The sequence below is a fragment of the Dermacentor albipictus genome, chromosome 1 (assembly GCF_038994185.2).
Source record: "Dermacentor albipictus isolate Rhodes 1998 colony chromosome 1, USDA_Dalb.pri_finalv2, whole genome shotgun sequence".
NCBI lineage: Eukaryota > Metazoa > Arthropoda > Arachnida > Ixodida > Ixodidae > Dermacentor > Dermacentor albipictus.
The window spans coordinates 399,382,035-399,397,433 of NC_091821.1; the positions used below are offsets into that span (position 1 = coordinate 399,382,035).

A 15,399-nucleotide genomic window follows, 5' to 3' on the forward strand; every position below is an offset into this window, starting at 1 on the left:
CATCTACATAAAGTGAAGTGTTGCATGAATCATTGCAGCACTAGACACCCAACATGCACCGAGCTGGTGGTTCTAGAGTGGCCCGAGACACGCACTGTCATTCTTGCAACTTTGGCAAGCTTGCGTTCGCACTCCTCAAATCAGGCCTAGGTTAGTAGCTTCTTTGGGCCTGGAGTATTGACAGGAAGTTTTAATGCACCTACTGTTTGAGCAGCCTGGGATGTGCTTTGTTTTTTTTTTTATGTTGTAGTGTTAAGCCAGCGACTGGAAACCAAATGAAATTGAACTGGCAGACAATGCTGGACTCTGATGCCACCAGAGCAAAACATGACTCTCACATCGGGTCATCTGCGACAGGGAGCAGCAGTGAGTTTGGGTTATCACCCATTAAAAGCGTGCAGTGCACTTCAAACAGCACAATGCCACAAGTGCTGTGAAATAGATAGGTGAAGACGCTTATCGCAATACGGTTAGCGGCGATAACTGTAAATGGTGACATGCGACAACCCGTGAGGTAAACTGGTACTGGAAGAGGAAACGGAGTGCATGTCACCATTTTCACATGACGCGGGTGGGCGAGTACCATGGCAAAACTGCTGTGGTGGGCAGCCTACTGCTCTCGAACGCACATGCCTCGTACCTTTTATTATTCACATGGGATGTAGCAGCAAGAAAACGTATCATGCAATCGCAGTTTTGTGATGTAATGAACATTCGTGTCGAAAATCTTAAAAAGAAACATAACTGTGTTGCGTCATTTTTCGTTTTCTCCATCGTGAACATTGGCACCAGGCAATTGTACTAGGATTATATCAATGAGGTTTTACTATTTGTGGAATGCTAAAAAAATGCTGTTGCTGCTAGCTAGCTAGCTAAAAAAATGCTAGCTGCTATGTTTTAAACTTGGCAAAGGTTTCAGCTATATTTCTTCTGTATAGATAATATTACAGTCTTCTCCTTGTGTTTAAAATTTAATGGCTTTGCTTTTCGTTTTGTGGAAACAATAACAAAATGAAAGAAAAGCTGACAGTGGAGAAAGGGAGACAATTGTTGAGGTGAGGTGCAAGTGTGCTTTTGCGGGATAAATGTATTCAGTACCATGAATCAAAAGCAATAGGATCCGTGACGTGTGGGCACATAAAACTATTTTAATTATTTAAGGCAGAATCAAATTTTCCCTTTTTTTTCAACAAAGGAGTGCACTCACTTGTCTGCATTCAGCTGATAGATTGATGCCAGCCCTTCAAGGTGTTTAGTGAACTCAGCGAAGTCTCCCCGCCTGGGTCAAAAATAAAAGAGCTTATAACAAGAACACCAACGCACGGGCAAAACGAAAGGTGACTTCACTCACAAAAGCACCTGCGTCAGCTCAGGACAGCTCTGTCACATGTGGGAGGGAGAGAGTAGGAAAACAAAAACACATCAGTCAGGAGAAGCAACGTTGCAGTTTATCACAAAGAAATCTTCCCATTAACACTTTTTACTGTACAGCATACTGCAAGAATGCTGTTGCTGTAACTGTAAGTTTACAAACTAAACAAGAGGAAATGAGCAAGACAAGAGACCTTATGTAAAGAGGTGGTCATGCTAGTTCCAAATAAAAAGAAAAAGCCAGCATACATGAAACAGCCAGATGTGTTATTGCTTTTAAGAGAAAAAGGACGGGCTAGTATATATACACACTGAAGAGCGTAGCCCTTACACTGATTCGTATATGGCAGAAGTTTAGCATTTGTGTTTGCTGTTTGTGTGCACGAAAACGAAGTGATAAGGAGCAGTATTCAACTTGCAGATGCAATATAAACATAAAGTTTGCATAATAAGTACAGCGAAATACTAATAATTCAAACTGCTCTGTTGGTCCTGGCAAAGTCCCATGTATTTGAATAGAGAAAAACACCCACAAATTCAAACTCCAAAAGCCATGCAACTGTTATTTTGAACAAAATTTCTAACTCCCATCGATTGCTTTCGGACAAACCCGGGCCAAAGAAGAAGGTTCGATGCATCCCTAGCTACTGTAATGTCACGTGCTGTACAAGCGGTGTGTGCCCTCCTTTGCCAATCGGATTAAAAAGAGCAGGAAGGAAATCTTAGTGCACACTTGATCCCATTACCGCGCAGCTCACCTAAGCGCTGCCCCCATTCCTAGCGGACGCTTGATCACGTCATCTCCAACATTAGGCCCGCGGGAAGATGGTGCACATAAGCCACCATCCTTCTCAGCTTACCCTCACATCCACAGCAAACTGGGCGCTAGGCACAATCTTATCGCACTTGGAGTTTATACAGAGCTTAGGCTTCCTCTGGCATATCGCGTGATGCACTGATTTAGGAAACATAAGATTTTCAATGTGAGCCCAGTGATAGTTTTGATTTTGTAGGCTGTAGCGCACAATTAATCAGGCGCTATATTTAAAGGGGCTCTCCTTAGTTCTAACTCCATAATATTCAAATAAATTTCTGGTCGCCTGAGAGTTCGAATTAACGAGATTCTACTGTAATGATGAACAAAAGCAGTTGTATATAGCACCGACAAATGAAACTACACCAAAGCATTGTGAATATTCAACTTGTCATTCCTTTCTTTGTCGCTGGAAAGAGCTGAACCAACAGCACCTTAGAAAGTTGGCTAACATGGTGACAACTTGACCTACCTTCATCATTTCCTTGACTAAGATAGGTCCCCCTATCAAAATGTCATCGACCTTTATGAGGCGTTTGGCTTAGTGCCATTTTGAAACGCAGGATTTGAGCTTTCTCTTTCTTGTTCAATAAAGATTTGTTAACAAATGAGAAGCTGACAAGACCAGGTGACATAACAATGACATACTGGAACCTCGAAATAGAAAAGCAACAGTGTGGCATGCTATACACTCCGGAAGCTGGCAATGTTGTCCGCAATCTTGTATTCCAGTGCACTAAAGCAGGCGGTATAACTCACAAGGGGGTCTCCATGATGGGAAATCTTGACGTCGTTCACTGTTCCACTGGATTCCAGTAGGACTTCCACATAGAACATGTCCGAGCTTATGAAGCACTCCTGTCCTCCAGGACCCGTTGTGAACATGAGGCTGGAACATCCACATTATAAGCGCATGGCCCACAACAGTGTCTCCATAACAAAATGTTGTGTAACTCACCCCTGTTGCCGTGTGATGGTGTCCAGCCTCTCTATCATGGACTGCATCGATGTCACTGTAAGTCAGAAACAGGCAGGGTCATGCAAAAAGGCTCTGGAAGCACTGCTACAGCTGGATCCCCCAATACAGGAAAGCGATCACTGGTATGGACCAACATGTGAAATTCAAGAAAAATACAGCATTCTCGATGCAGGGGTAGGAATGTCCCAAGTCATTTTGTAGCAATTTTAGGAGTCGGTAAAATTTAACTCTGGAGCAGCCAAATTATGATTTTGGAGCAATCTGTCACATATACATCTGAATATTGAAGCAGTACGGAGGATGTAAATTTTAAATTAGAGCTTTATTATAATGAAGCGGGGTAACAATCACAAAGCCATACATTGTGCAGCATTAAAAGATGTTGAAGAGCAGCCTAAACACATTCTTCATACTATTCTTGTATGAAGTGCTGGCAAAGTGAGTGGAGGTGTTTTCCAACAGAAGTGAAGAAGCTAGCATTAGTGAAGACCAAAGTGGTTTATTCAAAGACATTTCTAGGTAATGTGACAGCACCAACTAGCTCAAACTAAGATTCTGTGGGCGCCTGATTTCACTGCCACTCGCCAGACTTGCTGGTAGCACCTAGACATCTGCGATTCACATTGAGTGACTGCATGTAAGCCCCCTGAATAAGGGGGATAAAGGAAGTGACATTCCTCCTCTCTTGGGGTCTCCTTTTCCGAATCCCCTCACCATCTCAGTTTGCACTTTTTGATTGTGGCGATCACATAGCGCGGCACGATCGACACAATATCAGGATTCGCGATCACCGTGACCATTAGGCTGTGCACTATGATCATGAGCAACTGTCATGGCGCTGGCACAAGTCCAAACAAAAAAGCCAATGAAAGGTACCGCTGGCGTATTGTGGGTTTCCACGGAAACGGTGCCAGCACAACCATGTGACTCTGCTCCAACTACGAGGTGCAGGTCCCCTCGCTCACCGGCTCGAGCAGCAAGATAAAAGAATGTCAGTACTTTTAGTCTTATTCAGGGGGCTCAATCACGTGTGGCTTGTCACGCCCACTGGTGGCAAGAATCGAAAGTTACTTTTACCCACCTTTCGAGTCCAACTAAAGCCCCTCAAACTTTGCAAAGTAGTGACATGCTTTGAAAAATGCAGCCTCGGCGAGGACACCTCTCCTTTTCCCCTTGCCCATTCTCGCAGAGGTTTCCACTGCATTTCTATTGGCCTACTGGCATCATGCGGCACCATGTGCTGGGTTCACATATTACAGTCACACTCCTCCACCATTTCTGCTTCAGTAGCATCAACGAACTGGCGAGAAGCACATGTTTGTGTGTTTGCCCCTATGTGCCCATGGTGTTGTTTCTTTGTATGCGCCCTGAACTAAAATTTTGTGACAAAGGATACATTTCTTCACGGCGCTTCTCATCATTATGAGCTGCTATGCCTTTGGATACCGAAATCGATTCAGCGAAGACAAGAAGCTCTTCACTATACCATCCAACAAGCACGATACCTTAAAGACAAAGACTTGGATTCACCGAATGGATAGGGAGATCTCCAGACCAACATCCCTGGCATGAGTTTGTGAGTCTGTCATAGTAATAGTATGTATTGAGGCTTGCATACAGTAAAGCCTCATTAATACATACCCACTCCACAAGCAATTCCAGTTTTTTAAATATAGTCGTGCTGGATTGCCCGCCCTGTTGCCATTGAACCTACTGTATTAGCTGACCACTTAAGCCATAGTCCCTTAATGCATGCCAAACGGTTAGTGCGTAGTATTTACTTCATACTCCAGTACATACAAGCGTGGAATCGGCGAAATGTTATGCATGCAGACAACACATAGCGAAATTGCAGTGTACGGACCTTCTCCAGATTGCAGTCACCACCGATAGTGACGTCAAAATATGGTAGCCATGACGTGTTTCTGGTTCCCATAGCTTCTAGCGCTTCCGTGTCATTGTCATGGATGATGATATGGATGACGGCCCTCCCGTGTGTGACGCGGCTAGTGTGGTGACCGCCATGAGGGAGTTCGCAGAGAAGTGGGGCCAGATAGAGAAATTGACTTGCGGCCTTGCTGAGTTGAGCATGCCATCATCACTACAAGACCGACATGGCGGCAAGTGAAAATAAAAGATTTTTTGCAAATAACACTTGTCCGTCTGTATGTTGAAGTGAGACTTAATATGTTCTTTTGGCTGGTAAGGCAATGGCCACTCATCTGCCATTGTCGATTAATTAGTACATCGCTTTGTGCATACCTGATCCACATTACTCGCCAATTACATAGGTAACAAGGTTTTACTGAAATTTGCTGCGCACTATAACTTCATAGATATCATGCCACAGTTAAACAAGTATGTTGTCCTTTCACTGCATGATTTTACACAGCTCTTGTGTGACATGCACTTTGTTTCTATCAACACTACATCACCATGCTCTGTGAGCTCAACCATATATATACACTGAATGGCTCAAATTCGTGGACATGTGAGGACACATGCAAAATCTTGACTATGGAACTTGTAACATTCAGCACAGTTCTTTTAATAGAACTTATGGCTCAAGCGTGAAACCTCACCTTGGAAAACCAACTTTACACCTTTTCTGTTTACTTGTTTGCTTTTTTTTTTCCCAGAATGTGCATAGCTTTCTGTTTTCATAGTTGTCGTTTGGTCAGTCGACTTGCGACACAAAGGTGCTGATGTAAAGAGCGCATGCTCTCACACAGATGAGTTGTGGGGCATGTTCGTCGCCGAACAACAACTCTGTAACTTTATGATACTCACATGGTATGCATGTGAGCTTTAAGACATCTAAAGGCTTATGTGAGGTAGTGGAACACTCAGCAAGAAAAATGTGTGGCCGCTTGCTCGTTTGTTTCCTTGCTCATTCACTCCTTTATTCATCGGCTCTCATGTTTAATTGTTCGTTCAACTGTATAACTCGTACATCAACTATGTCTCTGAGATGCACTATTTAAAATCATGCGTGCAAACAATGCTTATATTGGAAAAAGTATAGTTATGTATAGTGACTTGCACCTACAAGCCTGTAATGTTTCAGTGTTGGCAAATAAATATTGAATCAATGCTTAAGTGCTTTAGCCCTAACCACATGAAGTTTCTTACTGTTGTGTCATTTTGCACACTATTACAACATCATTTAATTTCCCACAATGCAGGTGTGATTGCACTACCATAAAATTTGCTAAACTAAAATCGCACAAACGTTATTTCAGAGAGAGTGCAACTATCCCCTATGCATGTCCCTCTAAATTATTGAGGATGAAACTTGGTTACCGAAATCAAGTCTGTCGCATCTTGCAGGGATAAACTTACACGTGATCAATCGTAATTAGTCACTAATCTGGCAAATAATTTTTTTTAATTTCTCAACGTAAAGTCACTATTCTCTTTCTTTTGTTAGCCAAGGAGGAATGCTGCTGCTGCGTTCTCATTTGATGAACGATAAAATAGTGATTGCATTTTTTATTTACGCAATGTCTCAGCTAAATCATCAGTGGTGCGTACATTTGTCGATTTAGAGGCACTAGAGACATAATAGCACATCTGCACATCGTCCGAGCCTGTGTGAGTGTTTATGAGATTGGCAAGTACGCATGAAGGCAAGCAAGCCACAGGTATTAACCTGTGGTAATGCATTAACGAAGCTTCAGAGAAGCGACCGTTGGTGCCTCCTGCCAGCCTATGTGCATCATAGCTGATAAGCAAGGAAGACACAGTTTGTCTAGGTTGAAAGAGTGCCTAATAGAGATTGAGACGATAGCATTAGATTGTGGAGCTGTCATCTACAACCATATGAAACAAAATATTGCAACACCGGTTTGACAAAAGTTGCATGCTTAAATGTAACATACACAATGCATTCGGAGTCGTCATTCACCAGCGTCAGCACTTTTTTAGATACTTTCTTTGCAGAATACATATCAAAACAGGAAAAGATGCTGTTCATAAATTTCCAAAAGCCAGTCAACAGAATTTCTATGCTGAAGACTGCTAGTGCGAGCACTCAAAGCACTCCGTTGTATACTTGATATGCTTGGTGTTTCTCAATCTCAATATCAACAATACAGTGCCAATAAGTAGCCATACCTTTGATGGACTTCTGGATCATGTCAAGGCACTTCTGCAGCTGGCTGCGCTCGGCACTGTCCACCAAGTGGTGTTTTTCCTGTAATACAGTAAGAGGTGCCAAAAGCAAGTGCTACATCTACTACTTCACAGTTACATTCATAACAAAGCTTATCTACTTTTTATTAGTGCATTTAACCAAACAAACAATTGCATCTTTTCTGCTAGCCATCCAGCTTAGCACCATCAATCCAAGCAAGCACAATAAAAGGAAAAGTCCATTCTGAGTGCATTGATAAAATATCCAGTCACCCTCTATGAAACAAGGCTTTGACGGTGTTAAAAATGCTCACCTGAAAGTGGGACATTCAAAATAAAAGGGAAACGAAATAAAGACACGATCAACAACTTGAACTAAGTGAAGAGGAAGCTGGTGGAAAACTATGAGGCAATGAAAACCCTTATGAATTTTTCCTATTTGTCTTTTACATGTAGTACCACACATAATTTTTACAAACTTGCTAGCTATAAATGACCCGAGACCTATTGTCTTGAATGGGTAAGTAAAATTTACATTTAGCTGACAAAGGACCAATAAAGCGGAGCGCCTTTAAACACATTGTTAGCACAGTAAAGAAAAAAATTTTTTTTCAGGAACCATCGAAAATGATTGTCAATGTGAGCAAATAGTGAAGTGCTTCTATGAAGCTATTCACTTTATTAAAGGAAAAATGCACTTAAAAACGTATATTTGTTGCAGTGAGGATATTTAGGTAGTGTATGTTGTTTCATTGCATAATTTCATAGTGAATAGAGCTTTTAACTAGTACATCTACAGCGGTGCTGGAGCTTCCTTCTGCACCCAGGAGAGAGGGCAGTGGAAGAATAGGAATGCTCTCTAATCAAGGCGCTCCTCCACAGCATTTAAACCTTCAGACAACCATTCACTTATAAACACAACTCTCTAACAGACGATGTTATGCAGGCATGTCTACATTGTTGCTTGTGGCCTACTTTCACAACCTCTGCAAATGCCATGAAATGAAACTATACGGAATGAAATCTGATACACTTACAGTTAGTGTTCAGCAATGAACGCACCTTGCAACTCAGTTTGGCCCTTCGCATAGGTGCCTTTGTACTGTGGCAAAAGCCCGACTACAAACCATAGACAACAAAAATGCACGATACAGCTACAGAAACCTATTTCCTTTAAAAATACAAGCCTAAGTAAATTTTAATGCTGCACTCATGAAGGTACACCTTTTTCATTGTTTACAGAAAGCAAATGCAACCAGAGCAACTGCCTGCAGGTGCTAGTACTATAAGAACTGCATGCTCCAAAATGTGGCTGTAGCAGCCATGTTGAGAAACCTTTTCAAGAACTTTTGAAGCAATGGTAGGCACTTCGTGTAAAGCAAAAGGTGGTGGGTTTGGTTTCGACCATTGACAAGTTATCTTTTCGTCCACTTTCATTGCTCTTTTCTTCATTATTCAACCACAGCTTATGCTTTCCTTGTTCACTTTATATGGTCACTTTAGCACATCAGGAACAATTAAAGGCACCTAGTTTTAGCTTGTATTCTACACATAAAGAAAAAAGGCACTGAAGACTAAATAAGTATCAGTTACCATTATTATGGAAGTACACGACATACTACTGTACTGCACAAGCACAAATGCATCATCAATACTAAAATTGTTGATAAAATTACACGTTAAGTAGGTTGACTCTTTAAAACGTTTCCTGTTCCAATAATGGGCAAGGGGTGGACTATCATGTTGCTGTGTTAGGTTCAGCATTAAAGGGAAGTGGTCACTCCCAAATGGATTCTTGACGACATTCCATTCTATTTAAGGGAGCAGGGCCACAGTGCCAATTGCTAAATATATGGAAGAATATAGATTGTGTTGAAGACTGTAGTACGTGGGCTTTCCTTTATTGAAGAGGCATGCACCAGAGGTTAGTAGAAAGTTTTTTATGAGCCGATGCCTCGCATCACACAGGAAGCCTCCCAACAAATTGCTGCGAGCATTACAATCACCAGTGATAATGCTTGTTTTGAGAGCTGGTCAATGAGTGAGTAGAATTCTGTTTTGCTGAGTTTTTAATGAGGCGGTATGCAACTGCAATCGAAGGTTATCAATTTGTAGCAGAGAATCGCTCACACAAACACCGCTTCTAGGGGCCTCTGGAGAGAGATTCTGCCAAGCAACAGACTTATCTAAAACTACTGCTACACCTCCAGACGAGGCAACAGCGTCATCACAGTCTTTCAGAAAGATAGCATATTGTCTAAAAAAACATAGTTTATGGAGGGCTTGGACGTATTTGCTGAACACACAGCACCTCTGGATCATATTTATAGAAGAGTTCTGTGATATGATTGAGGTTATGGAGAAGCCCTCTCACACTTCACTGTAGAATCTGTGGGTCCATTTTGAAAATGCTTTATGCTTTATGTTCAAGAATGCAAAATTAGCCCATGGAGCCCTTTCCAGGTGCCTTGATGTGGGGTTTGCCTTTTTTTTTTTTTAGCAGTCGATGGAATCGCGATGCTCCTTAGGCACTGGCTGCGCCATCATGTTCGCTGTTGCATCTATAGCTTCGTGCAAGGTGCTGCTTGCAAGGCACTGGACACGTGCTCTTGCGAGAGATGCATTTGCTTTGAAAGCCCCACCTCAAAAGACGAGACCTTGGAGCCAACCAGCCTGGAGGTGGATGGGCCCTTCTTGGATGGCGTCGCTGCCAGTTCACTACAAGTGGGCCAGACAGCCACTTCGGCAAAGCTGGTTTTCGGCAGGTAGGACATGTGCCTTCTTAAACTAAATGTTTTCTTTCACTTTTATTGTGAATATTTCCTTCTATTTCTTCCATGATGGGCAGCACCACGAGTATGTGGCATGCTCCCCCTCACAGTTGGTACAGTGGAGAGTTCTCGCATGTTTCGAATGAATGTTCATTGGCACTACAGTTGGCACAAATCAGCCGGCCTCGACAGTTCTGTGATCTGTGGCCGAACCATTGGTGCTTGAAACATCCGAGAGGATTTGGCACGTAAGGCCTAACAAGATTCTTGATGCACCCAGCCTCAATAGACTCAGGTAGAACACTTGAGCTGAAAGTACTAGGTGCTTAGTTTCGATTTCTTTTCCATCCTGCCTCACCTTAATTCATTTAACATTGATAACATTCTGCTCACTCCAGCCATTCAAGAGTTCAACCTCAGTCAGCTCCAACAAATTATCACCTGAGACAACGCCGCCGGTGGTGTCCATAGTACAGTGCAGAGTCATTGTTACTGGAACATCCCCAAATGATACTAGATTGGGCAGCTTTACATGTTGTTTCTGACTGCAAAGCTCCAAGAGGAGATCACCGCTTGCCATCTTTGGTGCTTTTTAACCTGGTCCAAGAGTCTCAGTTAGAGACTCAGAAACAAGAAAAGGTGAGACTGTTTGTAGTTGGTTTTCTGGTATTTCAGAGTAAATGACCTGGAATCGTGGAAAGTTTTGTCTTTGACGTCCAAAGAACTGGAATACATCTTGCACTCTTTCTTGAGGGTGATCATGGTGTGGTGGGAAGGAACTAGCCATGAATATACGTGAAGTTTTCGGCAGTAATGCCAGCCACCCACCATGGAGCCCAACAAGGGGATGCCGCAGAATGTGTAAAACAGGTCCTGCAAATCCCAGTTGTATGTTACTGCTATAGCCTAATATAATATAACCTAGATTGGTTATGTCACACACAGTTAACCCTTGATGCCTACAAAATCGGAAGTAAAAGAAAGGGAAAAGAAGACAGGAGAGACAGAAAGTAAGAAAGAAAAACAAAGGTTGGGGAGGAGGACAGGAAAAGGCAACTAGCGATTTCCCACAGTTGGGTCCGTCCGTGAGTACCGTCTATGTAAAACGTAGGCCAAAGGAGTGCGCAGCCTCTGCCGAGACCCGGCATCACTTCAACCCCTCAATCTCCTTTTCTGTTGACACGACTAAGCCGTCCACAAATACACGTGAGAAGTTCCAACACCCATGTGCTCAGGTCCATGGTGTTGCAACACACCAAACACTTGCTCATGCAAAAGCGCGGGCGGGGCACTGGACCTTTTCATCAGATGATACAGTGCCTTGATGCTTTTGCCATCGCACACATGCATTTTCACTGTTACCGCATGGCTACTACCAAGTGGCAAATGGTTGCAGCTGCCAAAGAACTGGGGCATGCGTCGTCTAACTTCTGTTTCAGTGACAATATGTGCAGCTTGTAAAATCAGATTATTTGTTCACCACTCCTCTTCACGGAGATTGCATGTGTAAGCGATGACAACTGGCAGTGACTTTGAATGCAATGGTTTTCCAGTACCACATTACGTTCAATTCTATCTCTACAAGAAAACAATGGACTGACATGTCAAGGGTTTTGGCTACTTGAACATGTAAGTACACTTACAGCTCATGCATTTTGCAAACAGAAAATATCTCTTTTTTATCATGCCAGGGTGTGCCCTTAGTGTGCCCTCGGAATTTCACTTAAAGCATCTCGCGAACAATAGCAGTGCAGATTGCGCAGGAATATATCGGCCTTCGCTACAAGAAGGATTTAAATCACGCACATAACAAGTCAAAAACTGAAAAATTACGCTATTTCGAATTCTAAACACGTCCCAGAAATCATGACAACCGACATTGCACAGCAAGAGTCAAAGAATGTACATGAACATGTGCAAACATGATCTCAAGACATCTCGGGCGAATGTGCACATGACCGGTATGTCCCGCTGTCAAAATTAAAGACCTGAAACCAAACGTTTGCCAATCCTCGATATCTTCTAGTCAACTGCGATGTTCATGCTCTCCGTGCACACACAGACGATCGGCGTTCCATAGCAAGTGGCAACTGCTGTTGACTTTGTCCGTGTACAAACATGCACAACGCACCACTAAAAGGAGAAGCTCACCATGATAGCCATGCGGAGCGCCTTGGCCATATCTCCCCATGGCTTGTAGTGTTTGGCCTTGGCGCGGAGCTTCTCCAGGAGACTCTCCCTGGGGTTCTCGTTCGGACTTTCCTTTCCATTCTGCGAATCTGTTCCAGAGGCAGTCATAAGTGGGAGGCACAGTCCATCGAGCATCATTAAAGATCGGGAACCTCAACCACAAACGCACCGCACAGCGCAATGCGGAGATGCATTGACACTTCGCTGTCATCGACGGATGCCTCACTAACTTTCACCGCTACACAGCGGCGAAATCGAGAATCTTGTTTTCTGCGCTGCTACGCATGAAATGCCGCAGGCACAACGCGTTACGATCGCTAAAAGAGAACCCAGACACTCAACCGAAAGCTCCAAGCAACTTCCCGAGAAAGTTGGTACGAGACGCCTCTTGGTTTGAACGATCGAATACGTAAAGACGCACAAAGCGAATCGCCGCCAGTCATAAGTCGTGCAAACCAGTTCAACTTATGACAACTTTGAGTACGAGTAATGGGCTCGACTCACTCTCTATTACGTCCTTTGCGCCAACTTGTGGGCACGGAGTTACCGCTGCTGGCTTCTCGACAGCCGCCATGCTTGTTCTGTTTGTGTTTGCCTCTTTTGTTTTCGTAACTTGAAACGCACTCAATGTAGTCAACGCTTTCCAAAAAAAGTGTTATTTAAAATATTTTATCTAGCGAGATTATTTTACTTTTAACAAAGGAGACTTGCTTTTAACAAACGTTTCTTTTTTTTCGTTTTAAAACAAGATGCACAAAAAAACAAAATGTTAAAAAATTGAAAAAAAGCATATAAAGTTATTTAGAATAACTGAAGTAAATATGCAATTTTTTTGTTCGTTTACGCTTGTAACACGGGTTTTTTTTTTCTTTTTTTAAGAAAAAGCGGCGCTCTGCCAGCGAATGTGCGCAGGCACTTCCTAATAGGTAGCGCTAGCATCGTCAGCGCCAGAAGTATGGTTTGGTAAGCATCGCTTGCATCACCAGCATCATACCATGTACAGGGCCCTAAATATTTCGCTGCACGCGTTCTAAAAAAGATTTTGCGCTCACCGCTGCACTGTTCTTGCTCAAATATTGCAGAACAATCAAATTTTGGCGTCGACTTCGTTTAGTATAACACTTGGCACAGGTAATTGCATGATATTAAAGAAAAAAAATGCAAATTTGCCTGCGCTTATGGAGATGCAAGCTGCTGCCGCGACGGCTCAAGCATAAACTTGTGTCGGCGCCTGCCGTCAGCTGTATGAAGCAGCGTTTCAGGAAGTGTTTTGGGAGTGCTGTCGCGTGTTACCCACTTCTGGAACAGGCGACTGAAACGCTGCTTTTTGCAACTGACGGAAGGTGGCGAAAGAAGCTTAAGCTGGCGCCGTCGCAGCAGCAGCTCGCATTCCCATAAGCGCAGGCAAATTTGATTTTTTTTTTAAATCAGGCAATTCACTGAGCCAAGTGCTATACTAAATGAAGTCGACGCCAAAATGCGATCGTTCTGCAAAACTTGAGCAAGAGAAGTGCAGCGAAGAACGCAAAATCTATTTTTTTTTCTTTAGAACGCGCCCAGGGAAATGTTCAGGACTCTGTATGTCTACAAAGCGTTCTGGAACCAGAACATTGCGAATTACTGAGCCACTGTGAAATCTAGTCACTCTAGGGAATTGACGTGGAGTTGCATCGACAAACGAAATGTTATTGCATTTGAAGTGAGCCCAACGTGACGTGCAGTGAGTGCTGGCGTTGCGATTGTTTCGATACGAATGTCGGATAGTACGAATATTTTCCGAGGCCCCCCAAATACTGTACTTCTCTTTTTCGGCAGGATTTTATTGTGTGTACATCACCTCCTCCTCGCCCATACGGACGTCACATTCGAAAAACGGGTCCACTCTTCATTAGCGAATAGTTCCTTACTACCTCAATAATATATATATTATTTTTAAATTATGGGGCTTTACGTACCAAATTAAACCACTTTCTGATTATGAGGCACGCCGTAGTGGACTCCGGAAATTTCGACCACCTGGGGTTCTTTAACGTGCACCTAAATCTAAGTACACGGGTGTTTTCGCATTTCGCCCCCATCGAAATGCGGCCGCCGTGGCCGGGATTCGATCCCGCAACCTCGTGCTCAGCAGCCTAACACCATAGCCACTGAGCAACCGCGGCGGGTTCAATAATAATTATTAACATACGACATTTACGTGCTTGAATTCGAGGTCAAATCGGTAACACGCTTAATTGGTAACAAGCATAGAGTTTTATTATTTTGGGGAACTCTATGGTGGCAGCTAGGAAGCATTTTACGCAACCGTTATGTTACATAGTTACGTCGATCGGGGTCGGGAATAGCGACAAAAGCTGACTCAACAAAATGTCAGCCAGCTATTCCGTATTCCTTGCTTCTCGTTACGTAAATTCATGCCGTTGCGGCATTCCCACCAGCACGTGCAACGATAAGCTGGAACACTTGGGCATGCACAACACCCTGGAAGAAATTACCGAAGCCCAGCAGCGCGCCCAGCTTGCTAGGCTTTCGACGACGCCTCCGGGGTGCACGATCCTAGGGAAGTGAGGCTTTGCTCAAGGAAACATGACTTTGCGCACCTCCCACGGGACATCCGTGCCAAGATCACGGTCCGACCTGTACCGAAAAACGTACACCCCGTAAACAACAAGGGCAGACGACAAGCGAGAGGTCAATTCCTTGGCAAACCGCGAACGCTCAGCTTTTGTGGACGCGGCTGCATACGCGGGAAACAAAAAATTAAGCTTTCGCAGTGGCGGTTGTGGACGGCCGCAGATCCACAAGACATGCAGCCACGGTAATTGTAAGGAAGCCTGAACAGGCCGAACGTTCAAGTTGCGATCGCTGTTGCGTTCACCGACGACAATCTTCAAAATTGCCATATCTACAGCGACTACATATATAGTCGCTATCATAGCTTTACAAAAGGGCACGACCTGCGCACAGGCTCTCTGAATTGTTACAAAGAAAGAGATTAAGAAACAAATCATATAGTACTGGTTCTCGGCACACTTAGGACCAAATATCGGCGACGTCCCCAACCTTAACGAGGCGGCACACGAGGCTGCGCGCGCGCTTACAGACCGCGCGGCTTCACCTGACCACTCGGAGAACAAGGA

General features: G+C 43.6%; 1 protein-coding gene across 3 annotated transcripts in view; it reads right to left on the reverse strand.

The window, feature by feature from the left end:
- The window catches only part of MED1 (Mediator complex subunit 1), a 43,547-nt gene extending 28,667 nt beyond the window's left edge, over positions 1–14,880 (reverse strand). Inside the window, exons 1-7 of one of the 3 annotated variants that reach the window (XM_065452461.2) lie at positions 14,755–14,880; positions 12,221–12,348; positions 7,281–7,359; positions 3,144–3,198; positions 2,945–3,074; positions 1,352–1,380; positions 1,208–1,279 (exon numbers count right to left, since the gene is read on the reverse strand). In XM_065452461.2, the coding sequence (XP_065308533.1) occupies positions 1,208–1,279; positions 1,352–1,380; positions 2,945–3,074; positions 3,144–3,198; positions 7,281–7,359; positions 12,221–12,250 (395 nt within the window). In that variant the 5' untranslated portion in view covers positions 12,251–12,348; positions 14,755–14,880. Of the gene's footprint in view, positions 1–1,207; positions 1,280–1,351; positions 1,381–2,944; positions 3,075–3,143; positions 3,199–7,280; positions 7,360–12,220; positions 12,349–12,428; positions 12,648–12,763; positions 12,870–14,754 lie in introns of those variants that run through there. The other 2 variants (XM_065452459.2, XM_065452460.2) reach the window with 2 other exon arrangements.
- Between the last annotated feature and the right edge of the window lie 519 nt (positions 14,881–15,399).